Source organism: Ovis aries, chromosome 14 (assembly GCF_016772045.2).
Source record: "Ovis aries strain OAR_USU_Benz2616 breed Rambouillet chromosome 14, ARS-UI_Ramb_v3.0, whole genome shotgun sequence".
In the NCBI taxonomy this organism is placed as follows: domain Eukaryota; kingdom Metazoa; phylum Chordata; class Mammalia; order Artiodactyla; family Bovidae; genus Ovis; species Ovis aries.
The window spans coordinates 64,275,859-64,291,613 of NC_056067.1; the positions used below are offsets into that span (position 1 = coordinate 64,275,859).

The 15,755-nt window shown below is 47.2% G+C and overlaps 2 protein-coding genes across 2 annotated transcripts; both read left to right on the forward strand.

Moving 5' to 3' along the window:
• The first annotated feature begins 1,859 nt into the window (after positions 1 to 1,859).
• Positions 1,860 to 2,198, forward strand: LOC114118088 (protein FAM32A-like). The gene has a single exon (XM_042231294.1). It carries the CDS (start codon positions 1,860 to 1,862, stop codon positions 2,196 to 2,198), a length of 339 nt encoding a protein of 112 aa, XP_042087228.1.
• Positions 2,199 to 4,542: 2,344 nt separating this feature from the next.
• On the forward strand, positions 4,543 to 7,510 carry LOC114117948 (zinc finger and SCAN domain-containing protein 5B-like). Its single transcript, XM_027978002.3, has 4 exons — positions 4,543 to 4,920; positions 5,213 to 5,419; positions 6,333 to 6,486; positions 6,862 to 7,510. The coding sequence occupies exons 1-4, from the start codon at positions 4,543 to 4,545 to the stop codon at positions 7,506 to 7,508; spliced, it is 1,386 nt and encodes a 461-aa protein (XP_027833803.2). The 3' UTR covers positions 7,509 to 7,510.
• The last annotated feature ends 8,245 nt before the right edge of the window (positions 7,511 to 15,755 follow it).

The window sequence follows — 15,755 nt, forward strand, 5'->3', positions numbered from 1 at the left end:
CCATTCAGAAATTTCAACCTTTTCTTCCTGGAAAGGTGGATGTCAGAAGAATGATGGATGGACTAATGTCCATTCAATATGAGATGTTGTACCCGTGAGGGAATGGTATGGGGTTTGGGATGAGGATTGTAGAGGAGATGGAAGGGTGGAATAAAATGAAAGTAATCCTGTTCCTTTAACTTTTGCCCCCATTCTTCTGAACCATGAATACGTTACTGACGAAAGGTAGAGGAAATCCCTTTACATACGGGTGAATTTGTCATGGGCTTCTAGAAGCACGTGCTCAACATTTTGGTAGTAAATTCCTCAGTCACTATGGCTAAAGAATGTACGTTTCTTGTGGGGTCTTGGAATAGTCCCAGACAGCCCCTAATCAGAACCACCAGTGTCTGCACCGCACCAAAGCATACTTACCGAAAAGCCAGACTGCAACCCCAAAAGTGGCACCTTCCCTGCAGAACGTACAGGATTCTGATCTCGTCCGAGATCTCTACGTGCGGAAGTTATAAAGGGTTGCTTAGTAGCTCACTTGTGTCCAATTCTGCCATTCCATGGACTGTAGCCCACCAGGGTCTTCTGGCCATTGAATTTTCCAGGGAAGAAAACTGGAGTGGCGTGGCCATTTCCTTCTGGGAGAGATCGTCCCAACCCAGGGAGTGAACCCACGCCTCCTGCCTTGGCAGGTAGATTCTTTACCACTGAGCCACCAGGGACATGTAGGCGACCCAAACTGGTTACAACTGTCAGATACCTATGCTGTGACTCCTTCCAACTCTACAGGCAAATGAGGAAAGTACTTGCTGGACCAGGAAAATCAACCTTCCTGCCAAAACGTGCATGGGCTTCCCCGGTGGCACAGAATCTGCCTGCCATGCGGGAGACCTGGGTTCGCTCCCTGGGTTGGGAAGATCCCTTGGAGAAGGGAACGGTACCCACTCCAGTCTTCTGGCCTGGAGAATTCCATGGAATGTATCTCCACGGGGTCACAAAGGGTCGGACTTGACTGAAAGACTCCCACTTTACCTCTTTCCCAGCTGAGCCTCAAGGCAAGCCCAAGACCACTGGAGTGGGTAGCCAGTCCCTACTCCAGCGGATCTTCCTGACCCAGGAATGACACCAGAGTCTCCTGCATTGCAGGCGGATTCTTTACCAACTGAGCTATCAGAGAAGTCTCCCACAAAACCACCATGGAGGCCTTGATAAATTGTGATTTTTTCTGGTTCAGTTTTCCTGTGAGACTGAATCCATGGATAAACAGGATTATCTAGAATGAGGTCATATGAATGGGTTGACCCACCCTTACACAATCACTGTGCTGATGGGGTAACAAGCAGGGACCCTTGCCATTTCCCCCGGCTCTCTATAAATAGAGATGTTTCAGCCCCAGACACACTCTGATAGCCAGTCACCGACTTGAGGAAGCTGACAGCAAGAGGGCTCAAAGGAGGTAAGTGATGAGTGAGAACGTCTAAGGAGAAGGCTTGGCAATCAGTACAGAAGGAGGTGGGGGGTTTCGGAAGGCTGGGTTTTCTACTCACCTTGCATCAGCTCAAAGACCTTGTGAAAGCAGTGGGTCTCCCTTCAACTCCGTATTAACCATGGCTGAGCCGGAGCTCTCTGTGAGGGGGGAGAGTGTTGCCACCCTCCATGGGGTGGGGTGGTGCAATGATTCCACAAGGCTTTCTGAACCTCGGCCCCCTGGGCTAAGCAGAGATGTTCGTCTGCATTCATTTGTGTCAACCCGCACAGAGAGAACCTCCCGGATCTACAGCAGAGAACGATACTGTCCCAATTTCCATTTGAGAAAACAGACCCCCCACTTTTGTCCATTTAGAAATCCGAATCCGAAGATGGGCAGCATGGACACCTATGAGCAGGTCCAAAAGGGACCCCTGAAGCTGAAAGGAGGCCCAGAGCTTGGCGTGACCAAGCGGAAGAAGAAAAAGGACAGAGGCAAGGCAAAACTCCTGCAAATGATGGGGAAAATCCAGAAGAACCAGGAGGAGGAGCTGAGGCGCCACCTCGACAAGCGGACCCCAGCCCAGGTGGCCTTTCAGAAGGTGCAGGAGAAGCGACAGATGGAGAGGGTCCTGAAGAAAGCATCCATAACCCACAAGCAGAGAGTGGAGGACTTCAACAGACACCTGGACACGCTCTCGGAGCACTATGACATCCCCAAAGTCAGCTGGACCAAGTAGCCGCCCCACCCAGGAGCCGGAGTATTGTCCAGGGGAAGCAGGAAGCAGGGTTGGGCTCATCTCTGGAGCCTTTGGAAACATTCTTTTACACACATCCTCTCGAGTCTTCTGCTGAGCCCGTGCTTATTAAAGTAATGGGCCCTTACTCTGGAACTGCAATAAAGAGAGACGGCTCTTTAACTCCAAATTAAAAAAAAAAAAAAAAAAAGGAACATCCATGTCCAGTGGTTCATGCAGCCTCCAGCCCTGTGTATTCACCAGGAGACCCACAAGGACGAGAAGCCGCAAGCTATGATCTCTGCCCCAAGAAGTTCATCCACGACTCCACACTGCTTGCTCACCAGAGGACCCACACCCAAGAGAAGCCTTTCTGCTCTGAGCACTGTGACAAAGCTTTCAACCACAGTGGGACCCTCCGTGTTCACACTCTGGCTCGAGCCCTGCGTGTGCCCGAGTGTCACCGGCCTTCCCCTCCCTGGGATCTGTCATCCCCACAGGAAACCCATTCCGAACGATTGGCCCAGGACCCTGCCCTCGGGTCCAAGTCCTTTCTGCTCCAAGAAGGAAATTCACAATGATTTGTCAATTCTGTAACACAAAGGGTGGATGATGTGAAGAGTTTTGGAGGATGTTGGGTCCAGAGGGGTTCCATTCAGTGAATGAGGGGGATATTTGAGTGATGGCTTATGGTTCCCTTTGGATGTTGTTTTCCACTTTAGTGCAGCCTGTTTCAGTAAGTTTTTTGCTTTGTTTTGCTCTTCTTCTCATGAAAGCATGTCTCATTAGTTACCTGTACTTCATCACGAAACTGGGCCTACTGTTGACCGCCTTCCTGTTAGGCGGGACTTCACCGTAAAACTGCACGCTCCTAGCACAGAGGCCAGGCTCTCCAGTGAAATTTCAATTTCAAATAAACACATTTCTGTCAAAGAGTGCTCTGCGTATTTTCTAAGACTCTTCTACATGGAATAGGTGATAGCCCTGGTTTTGCCTACATGGCTGTTATTATGCTGAGATAGATTCACTCACTCCATACTTGTTCGGGTATTTCTTCCCGAGGAGTTTAGAGAAAGGAAGGCTTCCGAAAGTGATAGGTGTCGTTCTTCTTTCCTATTGGTGGACAACTTCTAGTCTTCAAAAAGGCTACTTAGAATTCGGGTCTTCTCACACCTTGGCTCATCTGCTGATTTCGAAAAGCCTTTGAAGACTTATCTCACAAGAACAGAGAGGAGTCAAACCGATCTGGCTCCCACCATCATGTCCCTGACCCTGTCAAACCCTCCTGGCAGTGAGACAAAAAATTCACGAGATCCAATCCGTTCACCCCAAAACCATCCCCAAAGTCCAAAACAAATAAAACCCAAAACGAAACCGAGGCATTTCCCTAGCGGTCCAGCGGTTGAGACTCGGCGCTTCCGCTGCGGGTGCGTGGTTTCCTTCCGCGGTCTGGGAACTGAGATGCAACGCGCCTCCCTGCTTGGCCAAAAACAAAACCAAGCAAAAATACACAGCATGGATCACTCAGCCACTGTGGAGGCCTCGTTAGTACATCGTGCTTTCTCCTGAGCGAGTTTCCAGGGCAAGCGAATCCCTGGTCACCAAGGAAGGTGGGATTGTCTGTGATGGTTCGCCCCGCCCTCAAGCAATCCACGCGCTGATTGGGCAACAGGCCGAGAAGCCCGGCGTCGCCTCCCGCTCTCTACAGAGACGTTTCTCCGCCTGCCGAGTGTGAGTCAAGTCCCCAGCTGAGGAGGACCAAGGCGAGAAGGCTTCAAGGAGGTAATTGACGGGGAATGTCTAAAGAGAACGCTAGGAAGTCAGGGCACGTGGAAGTGGGTTTCACTAAGTCCCGGCTTTCTGTTCACCTTGCATTCGCTCAGAGACCGTGTGAAATGCAGCGACCGGCCTCCGGCCACACATAAGCCGTGGTTCATTCGTGGAACTCTTCTGTGAATGAGGTTGTTTCCGCACTCCCCGGGTCCTGTGCTGTGGTTCATTTTTTCAACAAGGGCTTTTAAGCACTGCCCTGGGGACATTTTTGATTACACAGTTTCTTGTACTATAAGATGCATGTCGGAAGAATAGAATGGATTCTTGTCCCTGGTATGAAATACTGAAGGGGGAATAATGCCCAGTATTGGGCTGAGGGATGGTAGGGTGGATGAAAATAAAACTAACTGGCTGCATTCTTTTATTTTTATTTTCTCTTTTTTGCCGCCATACTTTTGAATACTGAATCTATTACTGAGGAAAAGCAAGAGGAAATTCTTTTCTATCAGGGTCAGTTGGGCACCCACTTCTAGAAGCATTTGTCCAGAGTCCTACTGAAAACTCTACAGGCAGCATGGCTGAGAACCAGGCGGCGGGTCGTGGCCCCCTCGCGGACAGCCCCGGAGCAGAGTCGCCAGCGTCTGCGCCACGCCAAGACACCGGAAGGGGAAAGCCCGACTCCGCCCTTGAAGAGCTGCGCATCCGCTTCAGAAGGTTTAGCAGCTCGGAAGAATCCAACCCGATCAAGGCTCTGAGGAGGCTCCGTGACCTCTGCGGTCTGTGGCTGAGGCCGGATCTTCACACCAAGGAGCAGATGGTGGACAGGCTGGTGCTGGAGCAGTTCGTGATGTGCATGCCGCCGGAGATCCAGGTCTTAGTCAGAAATAGTGGTGCCGAGACTTGCAAGGATCTGGAGGAGGTGCTGAGAAAGAAGCAGAAGCTGAAGAAGTGGGTGAGTAGGACCCTAGGGACCCTGTGAGAGAGGGAACGGTGGGAAGATGGGCTGCGAGCTGGGCGATGAAGCAGAAGGACCAGAGGGCTTGGCTCTAAGTCAGTGCTTCCCACAGGGGTGCGCGCTTGCCTGTGGCGTCACGGGAGACGTTTCTGTCGGTCCTCACTGTGAGGGTGTTGCTCTTTCGAATGTCATTCCCAGGAGGTGGGCTCCTAGGCTGGGATACGCAGGGAATGCCTTTTTGGATCCTGTGAAGGGAGACAGATCCTATTTGATTTTTTTTTTTCTACAGACTGTAGTCCGTGTCCAAGGCGAGGATTTTTTGATGCCAGTCTCGGATGTTGAGATGTTAGGATTTGAGGTCAGTGAGGGGCACAATGAGGGAGGCGGAGCCAGGGAGCCCCAGTCTGCAGTCAGTGTCGTCCCTCCAGACGACGGCCAGCAGGAAAGCCAAGACGGGCAGCATCTGCCAGGAGCCAAGGACCTGTCGAGGGGGCAGGTGAGTGTGATGTCCTGACCTGCGGTCTGGGAGCAAGTTGAAGAGGGTCGGGTGGGCGTGGCTGTGAAAGTAATTGGGAGAACGTGGCAAAGGACAAGAATGGACCCACTGCGTCCAGGAATTCCCATGGTGGCATTCCATGCCCAGCCGTTTTCCAGCCACTGTGAGAATGAAGACTCACCCATCTTCCCTAGTGCCTCACCATGGAAGCTTGTGGCCATAAGCACGAGCGCAGAGGAGTCCTATTTCCACGGGATGGTGCTGGGTCAGTTCGTCAGGGGTAAATGCACTCACAGCTGTTTTACCCATGATGGATTTCGTCAGAGGCACTAACTATTGGGGAATATTGTAAATTGAATTGAATAAAAAATTCCCAGTTGGAGTCATTCCCGCCCCACCCCAGAAGATTTTGGAGTATGTCTGGAGAGAGTGGATTTTTATGCAGTGTGAATCGGGGGAGGAGATGCTCCTGATTTCTCATGAATAGAGACCAGCTATACTGCTTATGATCTTCTTGTGCCCCAGGCCACCCTCCATGAGGAGGACAAATCCAGGCAAGGTATCAACAAGTGGTGAAGTCAGGAGCCCTAGAGCCAGAGTCCTCTGCTTGTAGAGTCAGGGGCAGGGAGGATTTGAGATGAGGTGGAGACATATGTGCAAAGACAATTGGCAGTGCCAGCTGTGAAATCTGGACTTGATTGCCAGAGGTGGTCGGTATAGATCAAGGACAGTCATGGGAATCAGGAGAGGACTGTCAGTCAGGGTGATGGGAAGCAGTCAGGGCATGTCCCCCAAACTGATATTCAGAAAGCTGGAGTCTTAGATCAGGGTACTGGGGGGTGGGGAAAGAGGAGACAGAGCTTGCCATGGGCTAAGGCAGTGGGATTGACTCTGCTTGGTTGCCCCTTGTCAGGGCCAGAAAGCTCTCCCACCAGAGACCATTCCTGAAACAGGTGAACTGGAGGGTCAGATGCCCTCCCAGGAGAACTTGGAGAAGGACCTGCTGGAAGACACAGGAGTGACAAGAAGCCTTCCGTCTCAAGAGCCTGAACTTGTGCAGGATGGTGGTGAGTATTAAACGCTTGGAGACCACAGGAGGTCATGACTGCCTCCACTGATGTCCAGGAAGCGGTACCCAGCATTTCCATCCCTTGGTGTTGGGGTGGGGTAGGAGTTGGTTCTCCAGTGCCAACCTTCTCCGTCGTCAACGTTCCAGAGTGTTTCATCAGCGAGACTCAGGTAGTTTGTTTGATGGGAAGTCTGTGGCGAAGATTAGGGATGGTTCCAGTGAGGCTGGCACCATGGAAAATGCTCCTTGATAAATATGGTGCTGAATCTCTTCTTTCAGCAGATTCTGGGAGGGCAGAGAGAGAGGGGAGAGTCCCCAGGAAGGAACTGATACTTCAGATGTGGCTCCTGAACCCTTTCCTCTTGGCTTGCAGAAGGAGACGTTTCCACTACGAGTGGATCCAGACGAGGTCCTCTGAAGAATCGCAGACACGTCCTAAGGAAACGGGACCGAAGCCCCACTTGCCAAGACGAGCGTCCAGAAGCAGCCACGTGTTTGGACCAAGGAGAGTTTTCAGGACAGCGTGGGTCCCGTTCTGTTGGTTCATCTGGCACCGTGGGACCCACCAGTGTTCCTGAGGGAGCAGAAACCCCGGGACGGGCACCCTGTGAATGCAGGGTGTGCAAAAAGAGCTTTCCTTATCAATCTCAGCTTACCCTGCACCAGAGGACACACACAGGAGAGAGGCCCTTTCAATGCGACATCTGTGCCAAAGGGTTCATGCAGCCTTCAGACCTGCGGGTTCACGAGCGGATCCATACTGGCGAGAAGCCCTACAGCTGTGATCTCTGTCTCAAGAAGTTCACCCACCACTCCACACTGCGCGCTCACAAGAGGACCCACACCCAGGAGAAGCCTTTCCGCTGTGAGCAATGTGACAGAGCCTTCAGCCGCCGAGGGAACCTCAACGTTCACCAGCGCACCCACTCTGGGGTCAAGCCCTACGTGTGCCCCGAGTGTCACCGTGCCTTCCGTCAGCTGGGTGCTTTGAAACGCCACCAGAAAATCCATTCCAAATGACTGGCTCAGGACCTTGCCCTCAGCTCCCGGTCTTTTCTGTTTTAATGAGAAAATTTAGAATGTTTGTCACCTGTGTGATACAAAGTGTGGATGACCAGGGAAGAGCTTAGGAAGATAGTGGAACCCAGTGGGGTTCCATTCACGTGAAATAAGATATTTGAATGATGACTTATTTTTCCCTTTGGATTTTGTTTTCTACTTTGCTATAGACTATAGTTTTCCTTTTCATTTGTTTATTTTCAATTGGAGGATAATTGCCTTACGATGTGAGACTATGGTTTTCTTACACGTTTTTGCTTTGTGTTCTTGTTCTTCCCTTGATGCTGTGTCTCACTGGTTATCAGTACCTCATCATCAGACTTAGGCTACTGCTGACTGCCTTCTTATCAGGCATGATTTCCTTGTAAAATAGGATGCTCCTAGCAGGACGGCTAGATTAAATACAGGATCACCAGTGAAAGTTAAATTTCAAATAAACAAATACATTTCTATCAAAGAGCTGTGTCTTTTCTCTTCTAAGACTTTGCTACACATAGTAGGTGATAGCTGTGGTTTTGTCTGTGTGGCCATTATGTTGAGATATGTTCCCTTTGTACTAGTTTGAATACTGCTTCTTAGGCATTTAGAAAAAGAAGGCTTCATAAATTGATAAATGACATTCTTTTCCCCTGCTGCTGCTACTGCTGCTAAGTTGCTTCAGTCGTGTCCGACTCTGTGCGACCCCATAGACGGCAGCCCACCAGGCTCCCCCGTCCCTGGGATTCTCCAGGCAAGAACGCTGGAGTGGGTTGCCAATTCCTTCTCCAGTGCATGAAAGTGAAAAGTGAAAGTGAAGTTGCTCAGTCGTGTCCTCCTCTTGGCGACCCTTTGGACTGCAGCCCACCAGGCTCCTCCGCCCATGGGATTTTCCAGGCAAGAGTACTGGAGTGGGATGCCATTGCCTTCTTTTTCCCTAGTGGTGTACAACCTCTGGTTTCTGTGATGCCTCTCTGAAATGGCTTCTTACACTTGATCTCATCAGCTGATTTTAGACAAAAGTCTTTGATGACTTATTTCATGAGGAAAGAGACAAGATTAGGTAACCCAATTTGATTACAACCATCGGATTACAATTATTGGACTGCCTCACTGTTTCCAAGCAGAGAGAAAAAATTCATTAGATCAGGAAAATCAATCTGTTTCCCCAAGAAATGCCATCCATGAAGTCTAAAATAAATATATAAGAGAACGTTTACTACCAAACCAATATGGTGGCCTCTCTAGTGCTTCTTCCTGTTGGAGTCTCCACAGGAAATGGAATCTACCCAGATTATCCAAGGTGGTTCCTTCCATGCCCTTTATCCAATCACTGGGATGATGAGGTTATGGCCAGAAACCCCTGGAGTTTCACCCAACTCTCTATAAATACAGACATTTCAGCTCCAGACACACTTTGAGAACCAGTCCCTGACCTGAGGAGGCTGAAGGCAAGAAACCTCGCAGGGGTAAGCGATGAGTGGGCACGTCCAAGGAGAAGGCTTAGAAATGAGGACACATGGGTGGGTTTCAGAAAGGTCTGGCATTCTGCTCATCTTGCAATAGCTGGGAGACCTGTGACAGGAGATCTTCCTCTAACCCCACATGAACAAGGGCTAATCAAGCTCTTCTGTGAGGGGAGGAGGATGTTTCCACACATGGTGCTGTGAGATGGCTCGTTTTCTTCAAGGGTTTCTGAGCGGTGACCCTATCGCCATTTAAAACTACATATATATTTATTATTAGTTTAAAAACTTTTTAAATTAAAATTTTATTTTTACTTTATTTTACTTTACAATACTGTATTGGTTTTGCCATACATTGACATGAATCCACCACAGGTGTACATGGGTTCCCAAACATGAACCCCCTCTCCCACCTCCCTCCCCATAACATCTCTCTGGGTCATCCCCGTGCACCAGCCCCACGCATGCTGTATCCTGCTGGACATAGACTGGCATTTCGATTCTTACATGATAGTATACATGTTTCAATGCCATTCTCCTAAATATTCCCACCCTCTCCCTCTCCCTCTCCCTCTGAGTCCAAACATCCGCTATACACATCTGTGTCTTTTTTGCTGTCTTGCATACAGGGTCATCATTACCGTCTTTCTAAATTCCATATATATGTGTTAGTATACTGTATTGGTGTTTTTCTTTCTGGCTTACTTCACTCCGTATAATCGGCTCCAGTTTCATCCAACTCATCAGAACTGATTCAATAAAAGCCATATGATCATCTCAATAGATGCAGAGAAGGCCTTTGACAAAATTCAACATCCATTTATGATAAAAACTCTCCAGAAAGCAGGAATAGAACGAACATACCTCAACATAATAAAAGCTATATATGACAAACCCACAGCAAATATTATCCTCAATGGTAAAAAAGTGAAAGCATTTCCCCTAAAGTCAGGAACAAGACAAGGGTGCCCACTTTCACCACTACTATTCAACATAGTTCTGGAAGTTTTGGCCACAGCAGTCAGGGCAGAAAAATAAAAGGAATCCAAATTGGAAAAGAAGAAGTAAAACTCTCACTGTTTGCAGATGACATGATCCTCTACGTAGAAAACCCTAAAGACTCCACCAGAAAATTACTAGAGCTAATCAATGAGTACAGTAAAGTTGCAGGACATAAAATCAACACAGAGAAATCCCTTGCATTCCTACACACTAATAATGAGAAAGTAGAAAAAGAAATTAAGGAAACAATTCCATTCACCATTGACACAAAAAGAATAAAATACTTAGGAATATATCTACCTAAAGAAACTAAAGACCCATATATAGAAAACTATAAAACACTGATGAAAGAAATCAAAGAGGACACTAATAGATGGAGAAATATACCATGTTCATGGATCAGAAGAATCAATATAGTGAAAATGAGGATACTACCCAAACCAATTTACATATTCAATGCAATCCCTATCAAACTACCAGCCATATTTTTCACAGAACTAGAATAATTTCAAGATTTGTATGGAAATACAGAAAACCTCGAATAGCCAAAGCGATCTTGAGAAAGAAGAATAGAACTGGAGGAATCAACTTGCCTGACTTCAGGCTCTACTACAAAGCCACAGTCATCAAGACAGTATGGTACTGGCACAAAGACAGAAATATAGATCAATGGAACAAAATAGAAAGCCCAGAGATAAATCCACACACATATGGACACCTTATCTTCGACAAAGGAGGCAAGAATATACAATGGAGTAAGACAATCTCTTTAACAAGTGGTGCTGGGAAAACTGGTCAACCACTTGTAAAAGAATGAAACTAGATCACTTACTAACACCACACACAAAAACAAACTCAAAATGGCTTAAAGATCTAAATGTAAGACCAGAAACGATAAAACTCCTAGAGGAGAACATAGGCAAAACACTCTCCGATATAAATCACAGCAGGATCCTCTATGATCCACCTCCAAGAATACTGGAAATAAAAGCAAAAATAAACAAATGGGATCTAATTAAAATTAAAAAGCTTCTGTACAACAAAGGAAAATATGAGCAAGGTGAAAAGACAGCCTTCTGAATGGGAGAAAATAATAGCAAATGAAGCAACTGACAAACAATTAATCTCAAAAATATACAAGCAACTCCTGCAGCTCAATTCCAGAAAAATAAACGACCCAATCAAAAAATGGGCCAAAGAACTAAATAGACATTTCTCCAAAGAAGACATACGGATGGCTAACAAACACATGAAAAGATGCTCAACATCACTCATTATGAGAGAAATGCAAATCAAAACCACAATGAGGTACCACTTCACACCAGTCAGAATGTCTGCGATCCAAAAATCTGCAAGCAATAAATGCTGGAGAGGGTGTGGAGAAAAGGGAACCCTCCTACACTGTTGGTGGGAATGCAAACTAGTACAGCCACTATGGAGAACAGTGTGGAGATTCCTTAAAAAATTGCAAATAGGACTGCCTTATGACCCAGCAATCCCACTGCAGGGCATACACACCAAGGAAACCAGAATTGAAAGAGACACATGTACCCCAATGTTCATCGCCAAGAGCCCCGGCTCCACACAAGAGGGGCCACTGCAGTGAGAACCCTATGCCCCGGCTGGAGAGGAGCCTGCCTTCCATTTCATGCAAGGATGGGCTCAATAAAGGACAGAAATGGTATGGACCCAACAGAAGCAGAAGATATTAAGAAGAGGGGGCAAGAACACACAGAACTATAGAAAAAAGATCTTCATGACCCAGATAATCCTGAAGGTGTGATCACTCACCTAGAGCCAGACATCCTGGAATGTCACGTCAAGTGGGCCTTAGGGAGAATCACTATGAACAAAGCTAGTGGAGGTGATGGTATTCGAATTGAGCTATTTCAAATCCTCAGAGATGATGCTGTGAAAGTGTTGCACTCAATATGTCAGCAAATTTGGAAAACTCAGCAGTGGCCACAGGACTGGAAAAGGTCAGTTTTCATTCCAATCCCAAAGAAAGGCAATGTCAAAGAATATTCAAACCACCGCACAATTGTACTCATCTCACACGCTAGCAAAGTAATGCTCAAAATTCACCAAGCCAGTCCTCAACAGTACATGAACAATGAACTTCCAGATGTTCAAGCTGGATTTAGAAAAGGCAGTGGAACCAGAGATCAAATTGCCAACGTCAATTAGATCATTGGAAAAGCAAGAGAGTTCCAAAGAAACATCTGCTTTATAGATTATGCCAAAGCCTTTGACTGTGTGCATCACAATAAACTGTGGAAAATTCTTAGACAGAAATATCAGACTTCTTGAACTGCCTCCTGAGAAGTCTGTATGCAGGTCAGCAAGCAACAGTTAGAACTGGACTTGCAACAACAGACCGAATCCAAATTGGGAAAGGAGTACGTCAAGGCTGTATATTGTCACCCTGCTTATTTAACTTAAATGCAGAGTACAACATGAGACAAGCTGGGCTCGATGAAACACAAGCTGGAATCAAGATTTCCAGGAGTAATATCAATAACCTCAGATACGCAGATGACACCACCCTTATGGCAGAAAGCGAAGAAGAACCAGAGTCTCTTGATGAAAGTGAAAGTGGAGAGTGAAAAACTTGGCTTAAAACTTAACATTCAGAAAACTAAGATCATGGCATCCGGTCCTATCCATCACTTCATGGCAAATAGATGGGTAAACAGTGGAAACAGTGAGAGAATTTATTCTGGGGGCAGGAGGCGGCTCCAAAATCACTGCAGATGGTGACTGCAGCCATGAAATTAAAAGACTCTTGTTCCTGGGAAGAAAAGTTATGACCAACCTAGACAGCATATTATAAAACAGAGACATTACTTTGCCAACCAATATCCATCTAGTCAAAGCTATGGCTTTTCCAGTAGTCATTTATGGATGTGAGAGTTGGACTTAAAAAAAGCTGAGTGGCAGAAAACTGATGCTTTTGAACTGTGGTGTTGGAGAAGACTCTTGAGTGTCCTTTGAACTGCAAGTAGATCCAACCACTCCAACCTAAAGGAAATCAGTCCTGAATATTCATTGGAAGGACTGACGCTGAAGCTGAAACTCCAATACTTTGGCCACCTGATGCAAAAAGCTGACTCATTTGGAAAGACTGGGAAAAGATGCTGGGAAAGATTGAAAGCAGGAGGGGAAGGGGACAACAGAGGATGAGATGGCTGGATGGCATCACTGACTCAATGGACATAAGTTTGAGTGAACTCCAGGAGTTGGTAATGGACAAGGAGGCCTGATGTGCTGTGGTTCACGTGGTCAAAAAGTGTCGGACACGACTAAGCGACTGAACTGAACTGAACCCATAGATGCAAGAAGTAGATGAATGGAATGCCAAGGGTAAGGGGGAAGATGGGCAGAGAATGCGGAGGGACTTTTCATGATTCACACTTTGTTCTTGGGGTGATGAAAAAAGTTAGAACTAAACAAAATTGACAGTTGCAAAAAATTGTGAACGAACGTGGTGGAACAAGATTGTACACTGTATAACAGTCAAAATTGCACGTTGCCTGTTTCATGACCATAACAAGTATCTGATCAGGAACTTTATTCTCTTTGGATCCTTTTGTGCATCCCTTCCTTGGAACTAATAAATACCCTGGTGACAGCAAGGAAATGTTTTGGGTGGACAATCTTTGCTGACTATTTCCAAAGTCACTATATTACATGGAATTCAGCGTTTAAATAGTCTTCCTCATTTTTTTTTTTTCCCCAGAAGAATCATGACTGAGAGCCTTGCCTGGTGGCTTGTCTTGACCGAATAATATAAAACCTGGCATTGCTGTTAATATCCATTTGAGGAGTCTCACACATTGTAAATTTCTTAAAAGTACAGCAAAGAACAACATAGTCCCAGACTACAGAAGTCAAGATCTAGGGAGCCATTCAGAAATTTCAACCTTTTCTTCCTGGAAAGGTGGATGTCAGAAGAATGATGGATGGACTAATGTCCATTCAATATGAGATGTTGTACCCGTGAGGGAATGGTATGGGGTTTGGGATGAGGAATGTGGAAGAGATGGAAGGGTGGAATAAAATGAAAGTAATCCGTTCCTTTATCTTTTGCCCCCATTCTTCTGAACTGTGAATACTTTACTGACGAAAGGTAGAGGAAATCCCTTTACATACGGGTGAATTTGTCATGGGCTTCTAGAAGCACGTGCTCAACATTTTGGTAGTAAATTCCTCAGTCACTATGGCTAAAGAATGTACGTTTCTTGTGGGGTCTTGGAATAGTCCCAGACAGCCCCTAATCAGAACCACCAGTGTCTGCACCACACCAAAGCATACTTACCGAAAAGCCAGACTGCAACCCCAAAAGTGGCACCTTCCCTGCAGAACGTACAGGATTCTGACCTCGTCCGAGATCTCTACGTGCAGAATTTATAAAGGGTTTTCTAGTCGCTCACTTGTGTCCAATTCTGCCATTCCATGGACTGTAGCCCACCAGGGTCTTCTGACCATTGAATTTTCCAGGGAAGAAAACTTGAGTGGCGTGGCCATTTCCTTCTGGGAGAGATCGTCCCAACCCAGGGAGTGAACCCACGCCTCCTGCCTTGGCAGGTAGATTCTTTACCACTGAGCCACCAGGGACATGTAGGCGACCCAAACTGGTTACAACTGTCAGATACCTATGCTGTGACTCCTTCCAACTCTCCAGGCAAATGAGGAAAGTATTTGCTGGACCAGGAAAATCAACCTTCCTGCCAAAACGTGCATGGGCTTCCCCGGTGGCACAGAATCTGCCTGCCATGCGGGAGACCTGGGTTCGCTCCCTGGGTTGGGAAGATCCCTTGGAGAAGGGAACGGTACCCACTCCAGTCTTCTAGCCTGGAGAATTCCATGGAATGTATCTCCACGGGGTCACAAAGGGTCGGAGTTGACTGAAAGACTCCCACTTTACCTCTTCCCCAGCTGAGCCTCAAGGCAAGCCCAAGACCACTGGAGTGGGTAGCCAGTCCCTTCTCCAGCGGATCTTCCTGACCCAGGAATGACACCAGAGTCTCCTGCATTGCAGGCAGATTCTTTACCAACTGAGCTATCAGAGAAGTCTCCCACAAAACCACCATGGAGGCCTTGATAAATTGTATTTTTTCCTTGTTGAGTGTTCCTGTGAAACTGAATCCATGGATAAATTGGATTATCTAGAATGAGGTCATATAAATGGGTTGACCCACCCTTACACAATCACTGTGCTGATGGGGTAACAAGCAGGGACCCTTGCCATTTCCCGCAGCTCTCTATAAATAGAGATGTTTCAGCCCCAGACACACTCTGATAGCCAGTCACCGACTTGAGGAAGCTGACGGCAAGAGGGCTCAAAGGAGGTAAGTGATGAGTGAGAACGTCTAAGGAGAAGGCTTGGCAATCAGTACAGAAGGAGGTGGGGGGTTTCGGAAGGCTGGGTTTTCTACTCACCTTGCATCAGCTCAAAGACCTTGTGAAAGCAGTGGGTCTCCCTTCAACTCCGTATTAACCATGGCTGAGCCGGAGCTCTCTGTGAGGGGGGAGAGTGTTGCCACCCTCCATGGGGTGGGGTGGTGCAATGATTCCACAAGGCTTTCTGAACCTCGGCCCCCTGGGCTAAGCAGAGATGTTCGTCTGCATTCATTTGTGTTAACCCGCACAGAGAGAACCTCCCGGATCTACAGCAGAGAACGATACTGTCTCAATTTCCATTTGAGAAAACGGACCCCCCCACTTTTGTCCATTTAGAAATCTGAATCCGAAGATGGGCAGC

Coding starts and splice junctions, on each gene's coding strand:
- LOC114118088 (XM_042231294.1), top strand. CDS start 1,860: ATGGACACCTATGAGCAGGTCCAAAAGGGACCCCTGAAGCTGAAAGGA.
- LOC114117948 (XM_027978002.3), top strand. CDS start 4,543: ATGGCTGAGAACCAGGCGGCGGGTCGTGGCCCCCTCGCGGACAGCCCC. Junction 4,921..5,212: donor AGCAGAAGCTGAAGAAGTGG/GTGAGTAGGACC, acceptor TTTTTTCTACAG/ACTGTAGTCCGTGTCCAAGG. Junction 5,420..6,332: donor AGGACCTGTCGAGGGGGCAG/GTGAGTGTGATG, acceptor GCCCCTTGTCAG/GGCCAGAAAGCTCTCCCACC.